This window comes from Vicugna pacos, chromosome 11, assembly GCF_048564905.1.
Source record: "Vicugna pacos chromosome 11, VicPac4, whole genome shotgun sequence".
NCBI lineage: Eukaryota > Metazoa > Chordata > Mammalia > Artiodactyla > Camelidae > Vicugna > Vicugna pacos.
The window spans coordinates 90915014-90936094 of record NC_132997.1 but is presented as its reverse complement, the minus strand read 5'-3'; the positions used below and the strand labels follow the sequence as shown (position 1 = coordinate 90936094).

Genomic DNA, 21081 nt, shown 5'->3' with positions numbered 1-21081 from the left:
ACCAGCCACACGAGGTAATAATTCCAGGTGACAGATGGGAGTGGACTGTACACCACTTAAGATTTCAGAGGCAACAAAGAAGCCAGTGTTGTCTGGATTTTCAGGAATAAGGGTTGGACCGTCTCCAGCAGGGAGCCAGGCCTGGGAGACGAAACTGAGCAGGAAACGGTTGTCCTCAGGGCAGGGCCTGGCACAGTCCCCAAAAGGGAAGCAAAGGACAGAGACCACATGGACCCTGGATGAGGAAGTGGAGATTGTACTTGCCTCGGCTTCTAATGGCAATCTGGACCTTCATCCCAGGACAGAGGGAGATAAATGGGGCCTAGGGGCTAGCCTTCACCTGGAAACAAATATCAAGCACATAGCAAAACTAGAGGTTTCATGGTCAACATATCTAAAAATAGTAGCTCAGTGTGAAACTGAAATAGAAAAAGTTCTCTACCTACATCTTTGTGATGCCCTCACTGACTGGCACTCAGGCACCCGTGTTCCCTCTGCCCTCCACACTTGCTATGCCTCTGACTGTTGGCTCGAGGCTTGGATGTACTTTTTTCCTGTCTCTAAAGTCCATGACATCTCAGTAGCCTTACAGTAAACTCTTCCTAGTTTGAGTGGGTTCTGATCCCTGCGATCAGCATCTTCCTGTCTAGAACAGAAGCAATGAATCTGGTTTCTGATACAGGCCAGCTGAGATGCTGGGGGTGGATCATACAGATTGGACTCTACCAGGAAGATGGAAATTAAGAGATGGAACCTGAGTGATGTATTCATTAAGACAATGCCAGCAGCTGGGACAGATAAACCCTGAAACCTTAGTGGGCTTAACAGAATTGATGTTATTTCTTATTTACACCATGGTGTGTGGGTTGTTCCTGACCAGGCAGCCTTCATCCAGGGACCCAGATCCCTCCATACTGTGTCTCTTCCCTCCTGTGCAAGTCTGGAGTCCACTGTGTGGGCAGAGACTTCTGCCCAGATGTGACAGAGATCCCTTCCACACACTTGCCATTGGCAAGAATGAGTGGTCAGTCACGTGATGCCACCAAAATGCAAGGGGGCTGATGCTGTGAAAAAAAAGTATGGTTGTTCCTTAAAAAGTTTAACGTAGAGTTACCATACGACCCAGCAATTCCACTCCAAGGTGTTTACCCCAAAGAACTGAAAAGGGATTCTCAAAACAAATGCTTGTACACGGATGTTTGTAGCAGCATTATTCGCAGTAGCCAAAAGGTGGAATACAGCCCAAATGCCCATCAACAGATGACTGGATAAACAACTTGCGGTAAATCCACACAATAGGATACTATTCAGTCATATAAAGGAATGAAGCAGTGATTCGGGTTACAACACGGATGGACCTGGAAGACATTGTTCTAAGTGAAGGGAACCAGACACAGGAGGACACGCATTAAATGATTCCTTTTGTAAGAAGTATCCAGAATAGGTAGGTCTACAGAGACGGCGTAGGCGCAGAGTTTTCTTTTGGGGGGATGAAAATGTTTTGGAACTTGATATGCAGGTGGCTGTACAACATTGTGAATGTACTAAATACCACTGAATGATACACTTTAAAACGGTTAATTGTATGTTATGGGAATTTTGCCCCGATTGAAAAAAAGAATGCAAGGGGGCTGAAAAACGTCATCCCTGGCCAGGCAGCTGGGGCTCCCCAGTGACAACTGCACACTTCAGAAGGGGGTCACAAATCTTTGGTGACCAGCTAAACCTCGGTATGCACCGTTCTTCCTCCTCCCAGAACATACTCATCTCGTCCCTAAAGGAAACGATCCAAAGAACTCTCAGGGCATTGTACCCAGTTCAGAGATGAGGATGGGCAGTCCTCTCGAGTTTGGACGTGGCTTCTGTTGCTTTAGGGACATAAAAACTAAAAGGACAAGTTATTTGAACCCCCCACCCCCACCCCCACAGAGGTAGAGCAGAAATAGCATGACTACAATACAAACTTGTATTTGGAAAGGGGCAAGGGGAAGACTGGCAGCCAGAGCAGTGCCTGGCCCCTGATAATTGTGCCCCACTGCTGGGCAGGCACCGAGGAGAGGGGCCCAGGGCTGGAGAAGTTCTTCACTGCATCCATTCTGAGTTCTGGGAGGAGCTCCCTGGTCCATTGTTCTTGATGGCTGAGTCCGCCCTCTGGGAGAATTCTCCTTGATTGTTATCTCCTGGCCCACATCTAAAGTGAATCTTGGGGCGTTTGCCCTACTTAGAGGCTGTACAGCTTGCACAAGCCAACTTCCCGCAATTCCTGTGCAATCTTGGTGCCCCGAGGGTTGTTTAATGCTTGAACAGTCAAAATCTTTGCTAGTTTGGGCTTGTCATTTCTTTGGCAATAAAACACCCTAAAAATTGTAGTAGGCTTCTTACCAGATACACACAAAAGTGCATTGTGTATGATTTTAGTTATGACGTTTAAGAACAGGTAAAATGAATATGATATCACTCACATGTGGAATCTGAAAAAAAAAAGACAAATGAACTTATTTGTAAAACAGAAACAGACTCACAGACAAAGAAGACAAACTTACGGTTACCGGGGGGAAGGGGGTGGGAAGGGATAAACTGGGAGTTCAAGATTTGCAGATAGTGACTGGTATATATAACATAGGTAAACAAGTTTATACAGCACAGGGAACTATAGTCGATATCTTGTAGCTTACAGTGAAAAAGAATATGAAGACAAATTTATGTATATTCATGTATGACTGAAGCATTGGGCTGTACACCAGAAACTGACACAACATTGTAAACTGACTATACTTCAATAAAAAAAATTAAAAAAAAGAACAGGTAAAATGAATTAATGGTGACACTTGGCCTTTGATTGGAATCCTACAGACAAGAAGACTCAGAGAGGCTAAGGGGCTCACCTAAAGTCACACAGCCAGTTTGAGCAGAGGCAGGACTAGAGCCCAGGTCTCCAGATCTACAGCCCAGGGGGCTCCCGTTCACACTTGGCTCTCACAGGGAATGAAGAGACACAGCAGTTTCCAAATGCAGCTTTTTCTTTTGGTGCTTTTAATTAGCATATATGAAATACACTACCAATCTAATTTAATTATAATTAGGTAAGCAGAAGGCTGATTATGTTGTGAATTTAGATGAAAGAGCTGCTGTTTTCAATTAGGTTTGATTGTAAAGTGCTTTGACACTTTTCCTGGCCTCAAGGAAAATTCATTATATCACTTCTCACTCATTCACTTGCATTTTGGCCACAGGTCTGGGGCGGTGGTAATGGGACTAGAGTTCCCACAGTACCCCCCTACCCCCAACTCAGAAGCAGACTTGGACGTGGTACCCCAGTGATGGCAAGGGCTACCAGATGCTACTGGGCTATTGTATCAGGGTGCTTCCAGCTGCATGTAATAGAGGACCCAACCAAACGAGGCTCGAACCTCAAGGTGACTTAAAGTCTCACATGGTAAGAAGCATGGAGGTGAGGCAGTTCCAGCGTTAGTTAATTTACTTTCAAAACACCCAGGCTCATGCCATCTTCCTGCTCTACTAACTTCAACGTGTTGGCTTCTGACCTCCAGCCCAAGGTTGTGGGACCCCTGCTGCAGCCCCAAGCTTTCCCATGTCCCCTAGAAGAGGACATGCGTATCTTGCATCCCTTGGGCTCCAGAAGATTTATCATGACTCCTTGGCCAGGACCTCAGCCCAGGCTTTTCCTAAATCAACCACTGTTTGTAAGGAATCACCATGATTGGCTTGGGTAAGTCAAAGATTCATTCTGTGGAACCCATGGTTGCCCGAAGCCTGATGCCTGCTGGCAACTTAGCAGAGGCCGTGAGGACAGGGGGTGTAGCTGGTAGCTAGGGTACCAACTGTCCATGCCTGGAGCCAGCGTGGCCACACCGGAGGCAGATCTGTCTGAGCCCAGCCTGGATCTGCAATATGATGCTCAAAGGACTCCAGCTGCAAATAACTGCTTCTTGCCTTTCCATCAGGTACCTGCCATCTCTGTGTTCCTGAGGGCTGAGCTTTAGCTTTGCTTGTAGGTGGTGTTGGTAATGTAAGGGAAAAGGATGGAAAAGATCGGTTAGCAAGAGGACTGTTTAGAAAATGGTGGAGGAGCCACACTGACTGGAAGATGAGAGAGAGGTCCATGTGGCTATGAGAGTGGCCAAGCTGGCCCTGTTGTCTCCGAGGGACATTGAGAGCCCTACCTTGGGAATGAGGTATCAGAGAGAGTGGGACTGGACCTCAGCACCTAGGAGATGCCCCCAGCAGTCTTCTGAGGTGGGATTATCTGTCTGATCCAAACTCTACTGTTCTGCTGTACCTGTTTCTCCTTTCAAGCCTCTGAGTGATGCTTAAATGTCACCTTGGAGACACTGTGCTCCAGGAGAGAAGTTTCCATTTTGAATCTCTGCTGACAGCACAGGCAGCCTCCGCTTCCCTACAAAACGTGTTTCTCAAGATGTTAGGACAACTGCATGCAGGAGGTTGATTAGTGGAGCCACGTAGTTATAAATGGCTGTTCCATTCTCAGAAAGCTAAAAATATTATAAAATCCTTGATCACAATTGTCCTTTTTAACACTCCTTGATATCTTGTTGCCATTTGAACTTCATTTTGTTCTTTTATTTTGCAATTAAACGCGTGAATAACTGGCTGAAGTCCAGTGAATGGCCAGTAGAGATTAGAGCCTCTGTGGCTCTCCTACTGGTTTCCATCTGTGTTTAAACAGGATTCACTTTACAGCTTTCTAAAAATCACTGGTATCAGTTCATCCAGTTTTCCATTTTCTACTCATTTTTATAAAACAATAAGGCAAAAACATGCAATTTTCACGAACATATACTGTTGACCAGATACTGAAAGGGAGCTGCCCAAACTGACCAGTTGGCTAACAGGAGGCACCACTGCGCCAAAGCTGGAAATGGTCGGGTTTAGAAGACGAGAGGCAATTTGAGGTATAATGTTTGAAAGTGCTGAATGTATGCGAAACAGATGGAGTTGAGGCCCATTTGTATCTGCTCCTTCTTAAACATGACAAGATAGATGTCAGCTCCTACCGGATGATCAGTTTGGTCTTTAAAAGGCTCTGGTCCCTGCCCAGGGCTAATCCATTGAGAGTGTTGGCCCCAAGATCATGAAGCATCTTGGTCCATCCACCTGGAATGCCAATGAGAATTGCTTGAATTGACCAGCCATGAAGAGCCAGGTGTTTTGTGCTCACTGCTGCCAACCACATTTATGGCCGTGGCACCTGCCAGTGCTGGCTGATGGCGGACTGCCAGTTCTGAATTTCAATCCCAGGAAGGACCTTACTTCTAGGTCACAGCTGAACTATGCTAGGCCCAGGTGTTCCCTTCCCTTGGGACTCCATCAGATGGGATGCACTGAAACTTTCAACACCATTTCATCACTCAAGTGCAGGCGGTGACTTTTAATAAACTTCTCAACTCTCATCTCTAAACTCCTCTGTAATCTTCTCCCCTGAAGCACTCCTTCACCCTTTCCCCACCTTCATAATCCCTTTTGCTCTGCTTTCTAGAACACTTGCTCCATGACCAGCACGTTCTTTTATGTATTTTTTCTTCCAATACTCCTTCCACGTCTTTGCCTTAACCCAGACTTAGCTACCCCCTGAGCCAGCTTCCCTGTGACCTTTCAGAGGGACACCTTTCTTGTATCCTGTGTTCCTCCCATGGGGAGGTGGCCTTGGCATCCTCCTCGCTCCATTCCTTTCCTTCCCTTGCCCCTTGTGAGCTCCACTGAGGCTCACACCGCTGGAGTTTTCTACCCTGCTCCGCACAGTGACCACCTCCTGGTCATGACCACCCCTCACTTTTGTTTCCAGGTGCCTTTTATCTCCACGTCACCTCCTGCCATCGTTCTCATGAGGGAAACATCAGCAACACCTGCGTGGCTGCCCTTTCAGTCCTCCAGTCTCTCACGTCACCAGCCTCTTCACCAGGCCAGTTCTAATATCTGCAGCAAGAGTGCCCATAGAGGCTCATCTATGTGTCCAAATATTGACATGTATACATTTAGCTAACAAAATGTTAAATAGCACACATTACAGGACACGTACTAACCCCCTTCCTTGATAAATACCTTTATATGATAAGATTTTTAAAAAATGTATAAAGTTATGATAAAATTTCAAAGATGACTGAATTTAACTATTTTTGTATATGTCTGGGTGCTCTTTCCATGAGCTTATTCTTTGGATAAGTAATAAGATGAACTTATACATAATTCATAAATTATATTTATTCCATAAAAGTTAATTTTCTTGCCTTCACTGAAGTAAATTACTAATTATGTTGTTATAATCAAGACTTTCACATAATTTGTGTTCTACTGAGAGTAATGACAAATTAGACAACCTTCTGGGGACATTGTGGTTCTAAGGGTGCTTTTCATTAATTTCAAAATGAAGAAACTGGCTGAGGAGCAACTGGAATTGTCAATTAAATTTTTAAAGAAACACATAGATGGAATCATGATATATCATGGGTTTAATACATCATGTTTAGTATATAACATTTTGATAGGGTTAGGCTGTATATGATTATTGTCACAGAAAATAGTACAAAATATTTTAATTTCATTGTGAAAATTTCTTTCATGAATATCATGAGTTTCACTGGCTCCTAAGAGCAAAATCAAGATTCATACATTAAAGTATCTTCCTTTTAAATCCTTCAATGCTGAGATAGAGTAAGTGACAACTGCACATGTTATTTAATTTCTTAAAATCTTTCTTCAGATTACATTTTGACCTATAATGGCCAAAAATAGTCTCCACAGAAATTAGTTTTGGGAAATTGTTTATGGGTCTCTTTATAGTTGTGCAAACACTTTTGTTTTCTTTAAAACTTACTTTAAAAATTATAATATTGATGCTTTAAAAAGTGAAATACACAAACAACTCTATGGTTTTCTTTTGTAAGCAACAGTTCATACCACACACCTGTGGACTGTGTAAATACAAATACAAAATAAGTAATTTTATTTTGCACTGAAGACTACAGTTCACTCATATTTGAGGATCTGTTGTTTTACTTTTCAAGTGCATCTCATCTATCTTGTCTAAACTAAATCAGATTGCTTTAACACAGTGAGTAGCTCTAAGACCATGAATTAGAACACGAAAATGGACACTTGGCACAACTGGGAAATGATACTTTGTCTTGCAAGTATCTATTGCATTAATGCCAAGTGGAAAGGATTTCAGGAGTTAATTAATTTATCCTCTCTTTCAGTTAAGTGCTTCTGCTGCTCAAATCCTCTCTGCACTCTATGCCGCTGTCTCATGTTAGTGGTAGACACCACCCAGAAACCTTCATGGCATCCAGAAGCTTTTGCTTCTTGTTTTGAGGATGTGGGGTGTGGAGAAGCAATACTGAATTGCTAATTCAAACATTCTACCTTCTGGTTATCACCTCTTCTGCTGGTTTCTTGATCAGGGACCGACATCCTTACAGTAGATCTTCCACCTCGTGGAGACCTCTCATCCACCAACAACTCTCCTCTCTCTCTAGCTATCTGCCCCATCTGTCTTTATATTCTTATTCAGCCTGCAGTCCATAACTGATTCATCATTTTCATCACTAATCCAACTCTCCTTTGATTGCATGATCTGATAAAACCCCAGCTTTAGATGAATGTGATCTATGTCAGAGCAGCTGTGTCATCCTTGAAACCTTTCCCTCACCTTCCATGTTTAGCCCATCAAGTGCTATCCATTCAAACGCCAAAATAAATTTGCAGTCCACCACGTCTTTCTGTGCCCACTACCACCCCCTTGATCCAAGCCATCATCATCTCTTGCCTGAAGTATTGTCATAACTCCCTAATTTGTCTCTTTTTTCTTCTCTACAGGCCACTCCCCTCAGGGAAGCTGAGTGCCCATATGGACTGTAAGTCCCGTCTTGCAGCATTTCCTTACCTCTTTTCCATTTGAACAGAAACACAGAATCCTCAGCAAGACTTACAAAGACAGCAGAACCTGGCTACTTCCTTCCTTTCCTCTGTAGGCATGCCCCTTTCCCTCTTCTTCACTCCACTAGAGTCTCATGACCTTTCTTTCAAAGTTCCTGGATGATGTCAAATGCCTTCTGCCTGGAAAGCTCTCTCCCTAATTTGTTGACTCACTTCTACTCATCCTTTTATCTTGGCAGAAATATACCTTTTCAGGACAGTTCTCCTTGATCACCCAGAGTAAAGTAACTTTGTTATGCCCTCTCGTCACGCTAATCTTTTCCTTTATTATGTTTGGTGTCAGGCTTTGGTTCATGCGGTTAGTTGTTTAAATCTTGGCACCTCAGAGGAATGGCAACCCATGAGGGGAAGAAACCCCTTTTTGTCTGTTGACTCTTGCAGCCCCAACACAGGGCCTGAACACAGACATCTGTGAATGACTAAGTGAAAGGCATAGACGGGCAACAGGGTGCTGGGAGCAAAAGCTTTTTTCTACAGCCTCCTTCAGCCTTGAGTCCTTTCCTCCAGCTCCTAGATTCATCAGGTTTACAGAGAGAATCTGCATCCTTATCTCTGTTCCCCTGCTAGAATGAAATTTAGGATTCAGATGCTGGCATATAAAAGGAAAGAACAAAATCCAACCTGGAAAGAAAGATCGAATAGAGAATACTCCCCCGAGTGGCTACACATCTTCACTGTTAACAGTAATCTCGGTGTGTGGCTATTGACGATTGAGTTATTTACACGTCTCTAATCCTCTTACCGTCTAATCAGGATCATTCCAATAGCTTTGCTTTTAGACTTCCAACTGCATCATGCGTTCACAAGTCATTTCTTTGTCAAAGGCCGCACTGGTACCATTATAATCTCCTAGGGATTAAAAAAAGTATTCACTTTTCACTAAATAGTGCTGCTATGAACACTGGGGTGCAGGTGTCTTTTTGAAGTAGGGTTCCTTCTGGATATATGCCCAGGTGCGGGATTACTGGGTCATATAGTAAGTCTTGAATAGCCTTGATTTTTGAGCAACTTTTACTGGAGATTTCTCTTTCTGGAAGCCAAAATAAAATTTAATATACAGAATCCCAGTTTACTTTTTTAATGTTGTTTTTATTTTTTAATCTTTAAGGTTAGGAATATTTTTCTGATTATAAAAATAATACATGCTCACTGTAGAGAATATAAAAAAGACTGACAGAAATAGAGAAGATTAAAACCATCTATAACTCATGAGCTCTAGATAACTCCTATTAATGTTTTGAATGTCTTTTCTTTATATATACAAAGTTACATACGTATTTTACAAATGTGTGTGTGTGTATTATCCTGCTTTAATGAAACTCATAGCCTAGTGGGAAATGAAGACAAACAAACCCAAAAGCCAAACAAACAGATTAATATCTGAGACTATGGAAGGCTGTAGTAATTCTCAACCTTTGTTAATAACTGTCCAGTGTTGGGTCAATGGTTGCTAGTAATATTTTCCCCCATCTCTACATCCTGGAACAAATCACCAAAGATTTTTAAGTTAATATCTATTAAAATATATTAAGCTTTTAAGGGTAATATAAAAATATCTCATAGTGTCCATAAAATCAACCAGTTATCAATATGTTCATTTGTTTCCCTTCAGTAGGTGATACACCTTATTTATGGCAAGTTGTACTCTGTCAGCAACTGCTTTGGCTCAATCACTGTTAGATTTTTTCCATAATGATGTGTTTAGCCAATTACAGCTAAAATGAATGTCTTATATTGACCATTTTGGCAGTATACATGGGAAGGGTTCAGTGGTCACCAGTATGCTGGGTAAAAACCTCTGGAATAGGGCCTTACAGGTAGAAGTTACAGTACTGTGATAGTACCAATCCCTTTAGTTCTAAATATTTCCTAATTTCCATTATGATTTTCCCGACACATGAGTTGATTGGAAGACTAGAAATATGGGGATTTACTAGCTGTCTGTTGGTTATTGATTTCTAATTTAACTACACAGTGATCAGAGAATGTGGTTGCTATGATACCAATCCTTAGACATGTAAAGAGACTTGCTTTATGACCCAGTATGTTCGATTTTTGTAATGTTTCACATATTATTGAAAGGACTGTATATCCTGCAGTTGAGTGTGATGTTCTATATGTATTCATTTAAATCAAGCATGGTAATTGCGTTATTCAAATCCTCTAACCCCTTAAAGATTTTTTTGGTCTCTTTGATCTATGTATTAGTTTCCTGTGCCTGCTGTAACAAATTAGCACAAATATGGTGGTTTTAAACAACAGAAAGTATTCTCTCACAGTTCTGGACGCTAGAAGTCTGAAATCAAGGCACTGGCAGGGTTGCCCACTCTCTGGAGGGTCTAGGGGAGAATCCATTCTTTGCTTCGTCCAGCTTCGTGTGGCTGTCGGCATTTGGGGTGGGAGTGTGGCAGCACTGCTCCAATACCTGTCTCTGGAGTCACATTGCTTCCTCCTCTTCTGTGTCTCTTCTGTCTCGAATCTCCCTCCTTTCTCTAATGAGGACATTTGTCACTGGTTTTATGGCCTACCTGGATAATCTAGGAAGATCTCATCTCAAGATCTTAAACTTAATTACATCTGCAAAGACCCTGTTTCCAAATAAAGTAACATTCACAGGTTCCAGGGATTAAGACATGAATAGACATATCTTTTTTGGGAGCTACTATTCAACCCACTGCAACCTATTAGAGATGTGAAAATCACCTACTCTGATGATAGATTTCTCTTCCTTCTTGTACTTCTGTCAACTCTTGCTTCATATTGTTCATGAACATGTTATTAGCCACACATTTGACTCTCAGATCTTCCTTGTGTATTGAGTCTTTTACTATGTGGAGACCTCTCTTTATCTTGTTACACATAACAGCACTCAACCACCTAGAACATCTATTGATGACAAACTATCAGTTGTTTGTCTGAAAAACATAATTTGTCTTTCCTCTTCCATCCTTTTCTTGCTAGGCATAGAATTCTAAGGTTACATTTTTCCCCCCTCAGCATTTCACTCAATTGTCTTTTACTTGAGAAAACCTTTTCTTCTTTTTATTCATATCCCCCAAATACCCCAAGGCCAGATAATTAGTATAGTTCCAGGCCCAGAGAATTAAAAACGTGTGCGGATTCAAAAAATTACATGCCATTAATTAATATGAGGGAGCACTGTCTGAAATTGTATCATATTAACTGATCGGTAAAAACTGTTCATTCAGTGCACAGTTACGTTGAGAAAATGTGTAGAGAAGCTGAAGCAAATGTGGACACTGAAGTATACCAGAGACAATTTCCCAGTGGCTTAAGTGATTTTTTTTACTTCACTTCACACTAATTACATATCTGTGGAAATAAAGATTCATTATCTCTGGCTTAAATGTAATAAATGGTTTTTCTAGACAACTTTGTTATCACCAGTTGCTAGAATGAGCTCCACAATAAACAATTATACATTCTCATAGAAAACACTACTGTTACTATAATTTGAGAATGTAGAGGGCCAAAGAAATTATAATAGTCACATACTCTTTCTTCTTTGTCCTTCAAGACTCTAATACATAATCTCCAATTCGTAGTTAGCTTTGTGAAACAGCACAAGGAGCATGGCATTTTTAAGTGTAAAATTTCTGGCCTCAGTATATGGAGAAGTCAAGGAACTTAAAAAAAAATCCCTGAATAGCTCAAACACATGTATTATTTTAGCTACCATGATATTTCGGTGGTTATTCTCGATTCTGACGGTTTAGGTTGTGTGGGCTGAGGCCAGCATGCAGTCCCTTCAAGGGCCACCCAGGACGGTCCCACCCGTTCATAATGTGCGGCGCGGAGCCTCTAGTGGCCCCCTAGCTCTGTCGCCAAAGACCGAGGCTGAGAGGCCCTCTGCGGTGCTAAGTCCGGGTAAATTGGGCGAGCTCAAGAAAAACACCGCAGCGAGACAGGGAGCTTGGGTCACATCGACCGCGCGCTGGCCTTCAGGAGCATCTTCAGTAGCCCCGTCCGCTCCTCGTCGTCTTGGTAACCGAACTGAGAGCGCGCGTGCGCAGCCAAACTCCCTTATCACGTGAGGCCGGGCTGGGGGCGGGGCCGACGAAAGCTGCTCGGGACGCCGGCCCAGTCCCTCTCAGCCCGGGGCCAGCCGAGGCGGGGCGAACCTCTAGTCTACTGTGTCGGGGTGGCTCACAGCTCCCGCCCCTTTTCGCTTAGCTTTCCCGCGGCTGGTTCCCCGCACCACGTGCCCTCCTGGCCGCTCCCCCAGCCGCCCTTTACAAGTGCCTGTTGGAAGCTGCTGTAAAATGTCGTGAGGGGCGCTGCGGCTTTACGGCTGCCTCTCCCAGACCCGAGCCCGGGAGCGCCCACCGCCGTCAGCCTGTCTCTAAGAGTCGGCCCTGCGAAGAGTGAGAGACCCGGCGCTTCGCTGCCCTCCCCGCCGCGCCCGTTCCGGCCTTCGGCGATGTGAGCTCGAGGAGGCTGCGGTGCCCCCCTGCCCGGGGTTGAGACGGGCAGCAGGTGCCTGTGAGGCGGGCGGGTGCTGGGGGCCTGCAGGATGGAGGAAAGCATGGAAGAGGAGGAGGGGGGCAGCTACGAGGCGATGATGGACGACCAGAACCACAACAACTGGGAGGCCGCCGTGGACGGCTTCCGGCAGCCCCCGCCACCTCCGCCGCCCCCCTCTTCGATCCCGGCCCCTGCCCGAGAGCCTCCGGGGGGTCAGCTGCTGGCAATGCCTGCGGTCTCCGTGGACAGGAAGGGCCCCAAGGAGGGGCTCCCGATGGGGCCGCCACCACCGCCGGAGGCCAATGGTGTGATCATGATGTTGAAGAGCTGCGACGCGGCCGCCGCCGTGGCCAAGGCGGCCCCCGCCCCCACCCCCAGCTCCACCATCAACATCAACACCTCCACCTCCAAGTTCTGTGAGTCCAGCCTTTCCCCAGCAGCCTTGGCTTTTCTCCTCCCAACCCGGACGCCGAATCCACCCTTGTCGGCCAGCCCCGCTTCCTTTGTTTCAGGCCTGGGTCTCCCCTTCCCTCCCCGCCTCCCTCCCCCGCCTCGTTTGGTGTCTGCGGCCAGCGCCGGAGCGGCCCTGGCTTCTTGTATTACCTGGCCCAGAGGAGCAGCCTGGTTGCGCACACAGCCCCAAGTTCTCCTACAAACGCGATCCGTATCACAACTGGCTATCTCTCAACCCTTGGAAGCTCTTTTCTTCTCCGTTCCCCCTTAAAGTTTAACCCTCCAACGTGAAGGGAAAATAAGGCTGCCTGAGTTTCGTTTGGGAGAGGCCTTCAGTGTTTTTTTTACAGTTAGAGAAAAAAAGAAATCTGGCAGCTTGTGTTCTTGTTCCCTTAGCCAGTCTGCGTTAAACAAGTCAGGAATTAGGAAGTTGACCTATATCTACACTTGGTTCTTTCCCTTCTCCAGTGTACGCCTTCTGCATCCTGACAGGGAGATATGTTAACCTTCCTGAGTAACACCAGTACAGTGGGAGCTGCGACCTCCGTTTTGAAGCTAATAATGTGTAAAATTACTTTACGAAGCCTACACTCGTAAGAATAAGCCATTCCATATGTGTCCAAATCCAAGGTTCTGTTGAATGTTGAACTTCATGTTAGTGATCTGCCTTAAAGCATTCAATGGCAGGCAGAAAGATTTAAGACCAAAATCTGTTTTGTAACTGAAACTGTTCCCATCCAGGATGTATGCTTCCACAGGGGAAAAAAGTGCTTTTGCTTTAAGTGGGTTTTTGGGGGGCTGGTGGTGGTGAAAATTGACCGTCACAGCCAGATTTTTCTCTCCTATTAATAACTGCAAGTTTTTGAATGGCATCTGGTAAAGCAACTGGAGATTTCATTTCTAGTTACTAATTTTATCAAGCTGTGCCAGTAATTGTCCAATTAGCTGTGAAGAGAAAATATTTCCCTTGGTTCAGATATGTAGTCTTAGCTTTACAAAAGTTTTTTTTGGGGGGGAATAAGCACATAACCTTACTTGTTTCAAGATACTGCTTTAGTCAGAGACATTCATATGTGGGTATGGTTGGTGAGAATTGTGTGGGTTTTTTTTCCCTTATTTTGCATACATGAGAATAATGTTTATATTGTGTGTGTTTTGAAGTCTACTTAGTGAAACCAAACATGAGACGGAGTGGCAGGGTGACTTCTCTAAATGCTGAAGGAAGCTTGCTTTAGTGGTTCAACAAAGTTCATTTGAAGAGTTCAGAAAGACAGCATACAGATAAGAGCAGAAATCAGTAAAATTAGGAACAAAAGAAAGATTTGCCAAACCAAAAGATTGTTTTATGAAGATTAATATGTTAAACAGACCTCTGATTAAAAAAAGATGCAAATAAAATAAGTGATAAATGGGAAATAACTACAAACGTGATATGTTTAAAAAAGAATTTTATGAATTGCTATAGATTTATAAATTTGAAAACGCAGAGGAAATGTATAAATTCTTGGGAAACCAGAAACTATGAAAGTTGGTATCAGAAGAAATAGTTTAAGCTGACTAATATATATTTAACAAACTGAAATAGTAAAACCTCCCCTTTCAAAAACTCTGGATGGAGATAATCTTATGAGTTGCAGTGAACTTTTAAATAATTGTTCCTTTTTACAAGTTGTTTTGGGAAATAGGGAACGAAAAAAGAGAGGTCCCAAGCTCTTTTTATGAAGTTATTGAAATCTTGATTCCAAAACTAGGTAAGATCAGTATGAGAAAATAACACGTTTCAGTATTAACATAAATATAAATATCCTACACAAAATACTAGCTCATCAAATCCAACAGTGTGTTAAAAGAATCATAATCTGTAGAGCTTCTTTTAGGAATGTAAATGTGGTTTATCATCTGTTTATCTGTTAATGTAATTTGTCTCATTAATAGACTCAAGGAGAAAAATTATCATTATTTTGATATCATAAAATCATTTGATAAGATCCAGCACCCGTGTATGATAAAAGCTCTTTTCTTTTTTCTGGGGAAGGGGGTGCAGTTAAATTTGTTTGTTTGTTTGCTTGTGGAGGTACTGGGTACCAGGACCTCATACACGTTAAGCATGTGCTCTACCACTAAGCTATACCCTCCCGCCTGATAAAAACTCTTAGCAAGCTTGGAATACAAGATAACTAGATAATGGTCACTACCAAAAATCTACAGCAAATAGTTAATACCTAACAGATATATCTTAGATACATTTATTTTAAGATTAGGAACATGATAAAGGTGCTCTCTATCCCTGTTACTGTTTTAACATGACTCACACTCCAGAGGGAAAAAATAAAAAGTATAAGGACAGAAGGGAAAGTAATAAAACTCATTATTTGCAGATAAGATCACTTACCTAGAAGAACAATGAGAAGAGAGAAACTACTAGAACTAGTTAGAGTTTAGCAGAGTTACTGGATTTAAGATACAAAAATTAGTGGCATTTGCTACACTAAGCAATAACCAGCTAATAAAAGTAATCAACAGTAAGTATTGTATACAATAATAGCAACAAAACTATAGTCTCTAGGAATTAACCTGAGAATACATAAGATCTTTAAGGAGAAAATTTTAATAAGGAGCTAGAAGTAAATGGGATATAAGATTACTTATTGTCATAAGGATGTCAGTTGTCTCCATTTTAATCTATAAATTTGATTAAACTACCATCAAAATTCCAGTTGGTTTGTCTGACAAACTCAGTAACTGAGATCTAAAATGTATATGGCAGGTGGGATAAGGTTTGTGAATAGATAAATCAGTCTTAAAGATTTGCTTTGGTGGGGAGTTGCTTCTCAGAAGTTAAGATACTGTTTCAAGACTATAGTAATGAAAACCAGTGTAAGTGCAAGGACATAAAAATAGTCTGAGGGGAACAAATTGGAGAGCAGAGACTTAATGTCTATATATGTTCAGGAATTTAAGATAAAGGTGGCATCGTAAATCACCAGAGAAAAGGTCGTGTTGCTGGGAAGAGTAGCTCAGTGTGTGGAGAAAAAACAAACACCACCACAGGTAGGATGAACTATGGCTAATTAAAGATCTAAATGTGAAAGGAGAAGTTATAAGATTAATGGAAGACAATGTTGAAGAAGCTCTTTACTTCTTAAAGCTCCTAAAACTTAGGTGAAAAAGTAATGACTTAGATTAGATAAAAATTGAAGATTTTTTTTTTTTTAGCCAAAGACAAATAAGAGAATTAGAGAAGATACTTATCGTGCCTAAAATTGCCAGAGATTTGGCCTTGAATTTATTTTTCTGTCTGCAAAGTATTTTACCCTCATTTTCTAAAGATATTTTTGCTGGATATAGAATTCTAGATCGACAGTCTTGTTTTATTTTTGTTTTTCCTTTAAACGTTTTAAAGATGTCATTCCGTGTCTTCTGCCCTCCATTATTCTTATAAATAAATGTTTGAATATTCTTATATTTATTCCTCTCCTGTATCACGTGTCCTTTTTTTGTGGCTGGTTTTAAGATTTTCGCTGTATCTTTCACTCAATCAAATTTAATTTGACTGTGATGTTCCTTAGAGTAGGGTTTTCTTTATGCTTACTCTTCTCAGCGTTCTTTGAGCTTCGTGGATTTGTGGGGTTCTAGAGTTTGTCAAATTTGGAACATTATCATTCATTATGTATTTTTTCAGAATTACTGCCCCATACCTGCCATTACGCAGACGTTTAGCCATTTGTTATTGTACACTAAGTCACTGAGGCTCTGTTCATTATCTTTCTCAGCTTTTTCTCCCTCCATCCCTCTGCTTCAGTTCAGTTAGTTTCTATTGCTATGTTGTGTTTGCTGTGTAATCTTTTTTTATGGTTTGTCTCTTTTTTTTTAAATAGAAGTACAGTTACAATGTGTCAATTTCTCGTTTACAGCACAGTGTTTCAGTCATTCATATACATACATATATTTGTTTTCATTAATCTGTTCTTAATCAGCAAGAGTTCCAATTTTTTTAAACATAGGCTGTCACTGAGTCCAGATTCCAGTCAGTTAACTGAGCAAATTGTTATAACCACATGTAGCATCTTGAAATAGTAAAATAAATAAAGAATAATCTTCAGTAGGTGTATTTCTTTTGATAACTTATGTCTTATCTAAAGTTATGTTTGTCTTTAAAATTCTTAAAGTCTTCCACAGGTCCACATAGGCACACCTCAGAGACATCAGTTCATTTCTGCACCACCACAGTAAAGCGAATCACATGAATTTTTTGGTTTTTCAGTGTGTATAAAAGTTACGTCTACATTATAATGTAGTCTGTTAAGTGTGCAGTAGCATTGTGTCTAAAAAACAATGAATGTACCTTAATTTAAAGATACTTTATTGTTAAAAAATGCTAAATATCATCCGAGCCTTTAGCAAGTCAGTCTTTTTGCTGGTGGAGGGTTTGAAATATTGCAGGAATTACCAAAATTTGACAGATGCAAAGTGAGCAAATGCTGTTGGAAAAATGGTGCTGAAAGACTTGCTTGACTTGTTGCCACAAAACTTCAATTTGTTAAAAGCACAATATCTGCAAAGTGCAGTAAAACAAAGCGCAGTAAAACGAGGGGTGCCTGTAGTTCTTTTGGACTATAAACTGCCGCAGTAAAACGAGGGGTGCCTGTAGTTCTTTTGGACTATAGACTGGCTCCTGCTTGTTCACATCTGGTGCCTGTTCCCCTGGGAAATATGATTCAGTTGGAGGTTTAGAGGCAGTGAGGGCTGCTTGAAGGTTAGGCATGAAGAGAATCTGCATTTCCTTGCAAGATTCCAGGTAACATTACACAGGGTCTTCAGTCAAGTAGAGATTAGCCTCATATTGGGGAGGGGGAGTGCGTCTTAGACAGGGAAGGCTCAGTGAGTTTTGTGAGATCAGGGTTCTCAGATTGATCAAACTCCACCAAACTGACCCCATTTCAGATCTCAGGGTCTTGCTGTTTCGTAATCAGTGCCCTAACTTTCACTTAAGCCATCTGTCTAGGCTTTGACTTATTTTTATATGGTAATTCTGTAGCTTGCAGGATCATTTGGTTTCTAATTCTTGGCTGTATCAACCCTGGGCCTATAAGAAGTAAGCGGTTCTTTTATGCAGCCATGGATGCTGTTCGGTCCTCTGTTCATTGAGCTAATCATTTCTTAAAGCTTTGACCTGTCATCAGAATCAGACCACTCCACAGCCCTTGTCTTTCTCATTTCTGTCTTAACTTCCATAGCAGTCTGCATGTTTTCTTCAAGAAGAACTTTATTCCAGGTATTTACAGGTGATGTTGAAGAAATTCTTTGCTGCTACATGCTAGGTACTGTTAGTATCATGTTATCTAATGGTGGCAATGAAATCATTGCCTTTAAGTCCAACTAGATTGGAAAACCAAAGCCAGCTTCCTAGGTTTTAAGAAGCTGTCTCCTGTAACTACTCTGGTACCGAAGACTTTACCAGTCACAGTTCAGTGCAAGAAAACACTCTAGGTGTCTAAAGCAACAGGAGATGTAACAGCACAAGTTAGGTCCTTTGTAAATTGTTGGAAAGGTTGGAGGTATAGAGGTCAGTGAGGCTGCTGCACTAAAGCTGTATTCCAGAGGGCAGGCTGCTGCCCCTGACGCCGCCACCACCATTCTTACATCATCACGGCTGCCTCCCTCATCCTTGAAGTTGGTGACCAGACACTGGAACTTGGAGTTCGGCTGCCACAAACTCACGTCTCTTGCCTTACTTGCCAGAACCACCAACAGCAATAATCTGTCCTTGGCCTTCCTAATCTCATTCAAATGTATCTCATTGATGGAATGTAATTTGGAAAGTGTGATTATTTATTTCAATTTTCCATTGTACATTAGTCAGCTTCCTATCGTAATAACCCCCCACATTTCAGGAGCTCATGGAACAACAAAGGCTTATTTCTTGCTCACGTTGTATTAGTGGCCGACAGTTGGCTATGGCTCTTCACAGGTCATCGTGTTCTGAAGAGCAGCTCTTTCCTGGGTCCTGTCATGCCTGGCAGAGGCAGAAGAGAGTGGACAGCAACACACAGATGTAGCTCAGATGTGGCACATGTCACATCTGTTTATATTCCAGATATATTAAATAGAATAGAGCGGTTCCTTGTCTGCATGTGATGGGAGCAGGTGGGACTGGAGTGTGAGGATAAAAGGCAGTGTATGGATAGATGGAAAGAGGGAGGTGGGGGAATCTTGCATTAACTCATGATACTGTGCCATGATCTCAGAATTATGACCCAGTGCACCAAAAGCTTCTCCAGATGAACAAAAGCTCCACAGTATTTTTAATTGAACTGAGTGAAATTATTCCATTTTTAAGTTAATGATTCAAAAGTGTGTTAAAATTTTCAATTCAGTGAAAGTGTTAACTGATTTTAGTAAATTCTAAATAAAGTTGCCCTTTACTTGGTCAGGTCCTGTCTGCCAGTTTCCAGATTGTTTTGTCAGTGGATCAGTTAATGTATTCAGGTCTTAAAATAGGCACTGTTTGCAGCATCTGTGTTGGTTATTTGGTATCTTCCTGCCTTCCAGCTTAGTGGAGTTGTGCTGCAGCGAGCATCACTCTGATAGTGGTTGTCCGAATTTTAGGAACTCATTGGAGATCTTGTCTTGTCGTTTTTTTGCCATTTATTGGACAAAGTGGCGTTGATGAAACTGTAAGGTAAAGCCATTGTAATGCTTATGTAAGGCCCAGGCCCAAATCCTTAAAGAAAAATGCTGTTTACTTCTTTAAACTGTAACTCTGTAAGCTGTAGACCATATATAATTACATTGTAATCTGTTAAGTGCTATATAAAAAATTATTGTTGATGTCCTTTTGTAATATGTCTTCGCAGGGCAAACTGGCCTTCCTTTTTTTTTTTTTTTTTTTTACTTTTGTAGTCATTTGTCTGTTAACCTCTATACGTGGAGTTATAGGTATGTAATTTATATTTGCAGGCTTGCCAACTAGAATGGCGTTTTATTCAACAAATATTTACTTACTGCCTTCTGTATGCTAAGGTAATATTTTAGCCTCTGGTGTTGAATGAGACAGTTTAGTGTGGGAGTTGATGGACTGATGTTGATACATTATGATTAAATGCTATAGTAAAGTTATGTATATATGCATGGTAGTGTAGAAGAAAAATGATCTTTGAAAATGAATGAAAGTTAGTTTGTCAGGAGGCTTGAGGTGTCAAGGTTGGGCTGATGACACCTCTGCAGAGGGGGAGGCCTGTGCCAGAGACTCACGAGTTGAAATTACTGTTGGAACATGAGGTGTGAGGAGGGAGTGGCACAAACCAAACCTAGGTAGAAAGGCCTAGATGTGAGGGGCTTGCCTTGCTAGAGGTTGGATTTTCTTTTACAGGAACAGGAGCTACTGAAGGATGTTAAGGGAGCCAGCTCAGTAAAATTTGTCTTAGTGTGTTAATTTAGATGAGAAAAGAGAGAATGGAGGCGTAGAGACTGGTTGGGGATTGTAATTATTGTCGTCTAGGCAAGAGGTGACAGCCTGAACAAATAAAGCATTGGAAGAGAGGTGTCAGATTTTGGAAATATTTGTGACTTCAGTCTATAAAACTTGGGGGTGAACAAGGGAAAATATGGATATGGGGGGAATATGAGTGGTAGGTGTGTGTGTGTGTGTGTGCACACATGCACCTGTCTGTCTCTTTTTTAAGTTATCTATGGTACATTTGGATAGAGAGGTCTGGTAGGCAGTTGGCAAACTGAGCTTTCTCATTTTCTGTGCCTTAGAATATTGGAAGTACCGAAACAAAAATTTATTTTCACCAGATTTGTTTTTCCCTTTCTGAGGATTTGAGATTCACCAAACTCTTTGGCCTTAAAATAACACAGAACTTTTCTCTTACACAGGTTTATAATTAAAAAACTCAAACTGTATGAAATATGTTGAATCTTTAATTCACTGATAATGAAAACCAGTGGTTCCCTCTCCTGTTCCTTCCCATTCCTAGACCTGTGATGCAGAGTCAATTATTTTTAATTCATTTGGTTGTTTCTTCTGGTATTTATCCACACATTTTGATGTGTTAATATTGTTACTGATGAATTAATCACTTTTGTATTATCTGTTGACTTTGTTACTAACATGAAGTTTTAGTTTTCTTCTACCTCTATGCACCTTACCTCTTTAATTCTCTT

The 21081-nt window shown here is 41.7% G+C and overlaps 1 protein-coding gene and 1 long non-coding RNA gene across 3 annotated transcripts in view; one reads left to right on the top strand and one right to left on the bottom strand.

Moving 5' to 3' along the window:
* Positions 1-1952: 1952 nt before the first annotated feature.
* On the bottom strand, positions 1953-12025 carry LOC140699448 (uncharacterized). Of its 2 annotated transcripts, none has more exons than XR_012077628.1 (3): positions 11672-12025; positions 8717-9004; positions 1953-2471 (listed from the first exon to the last, which is right to left on the bottom strand). It is a non-coding gene; the product is annotated as an uncharacterized lncRNA (long non-coding RNA). The 2 variants fall into 2 exon arrangements; XR_012077629.1 differs by having other exon boundaries at positions 8717-8823.
* Positions 12026-12114: 89 nt separating this feature from the next.
* The window catches only part of CACUL1 (CDK2 associated cullin domain 1), a 55683-nt gene continuing 46716 nt past the window's right edge, over positions 12115-21081 (top strand). The window contains exon 1 of the mRNA XM_006200167.4: positions 12115-12875. Coding sequence (XP_006200229.1) covers positions 12509-12875 — 367 coding nt within the window. The 5' untranslated portion in view covers positions 12115-12508. The remainder of the gene's footprint in view (positions 12876-21081) is intronic.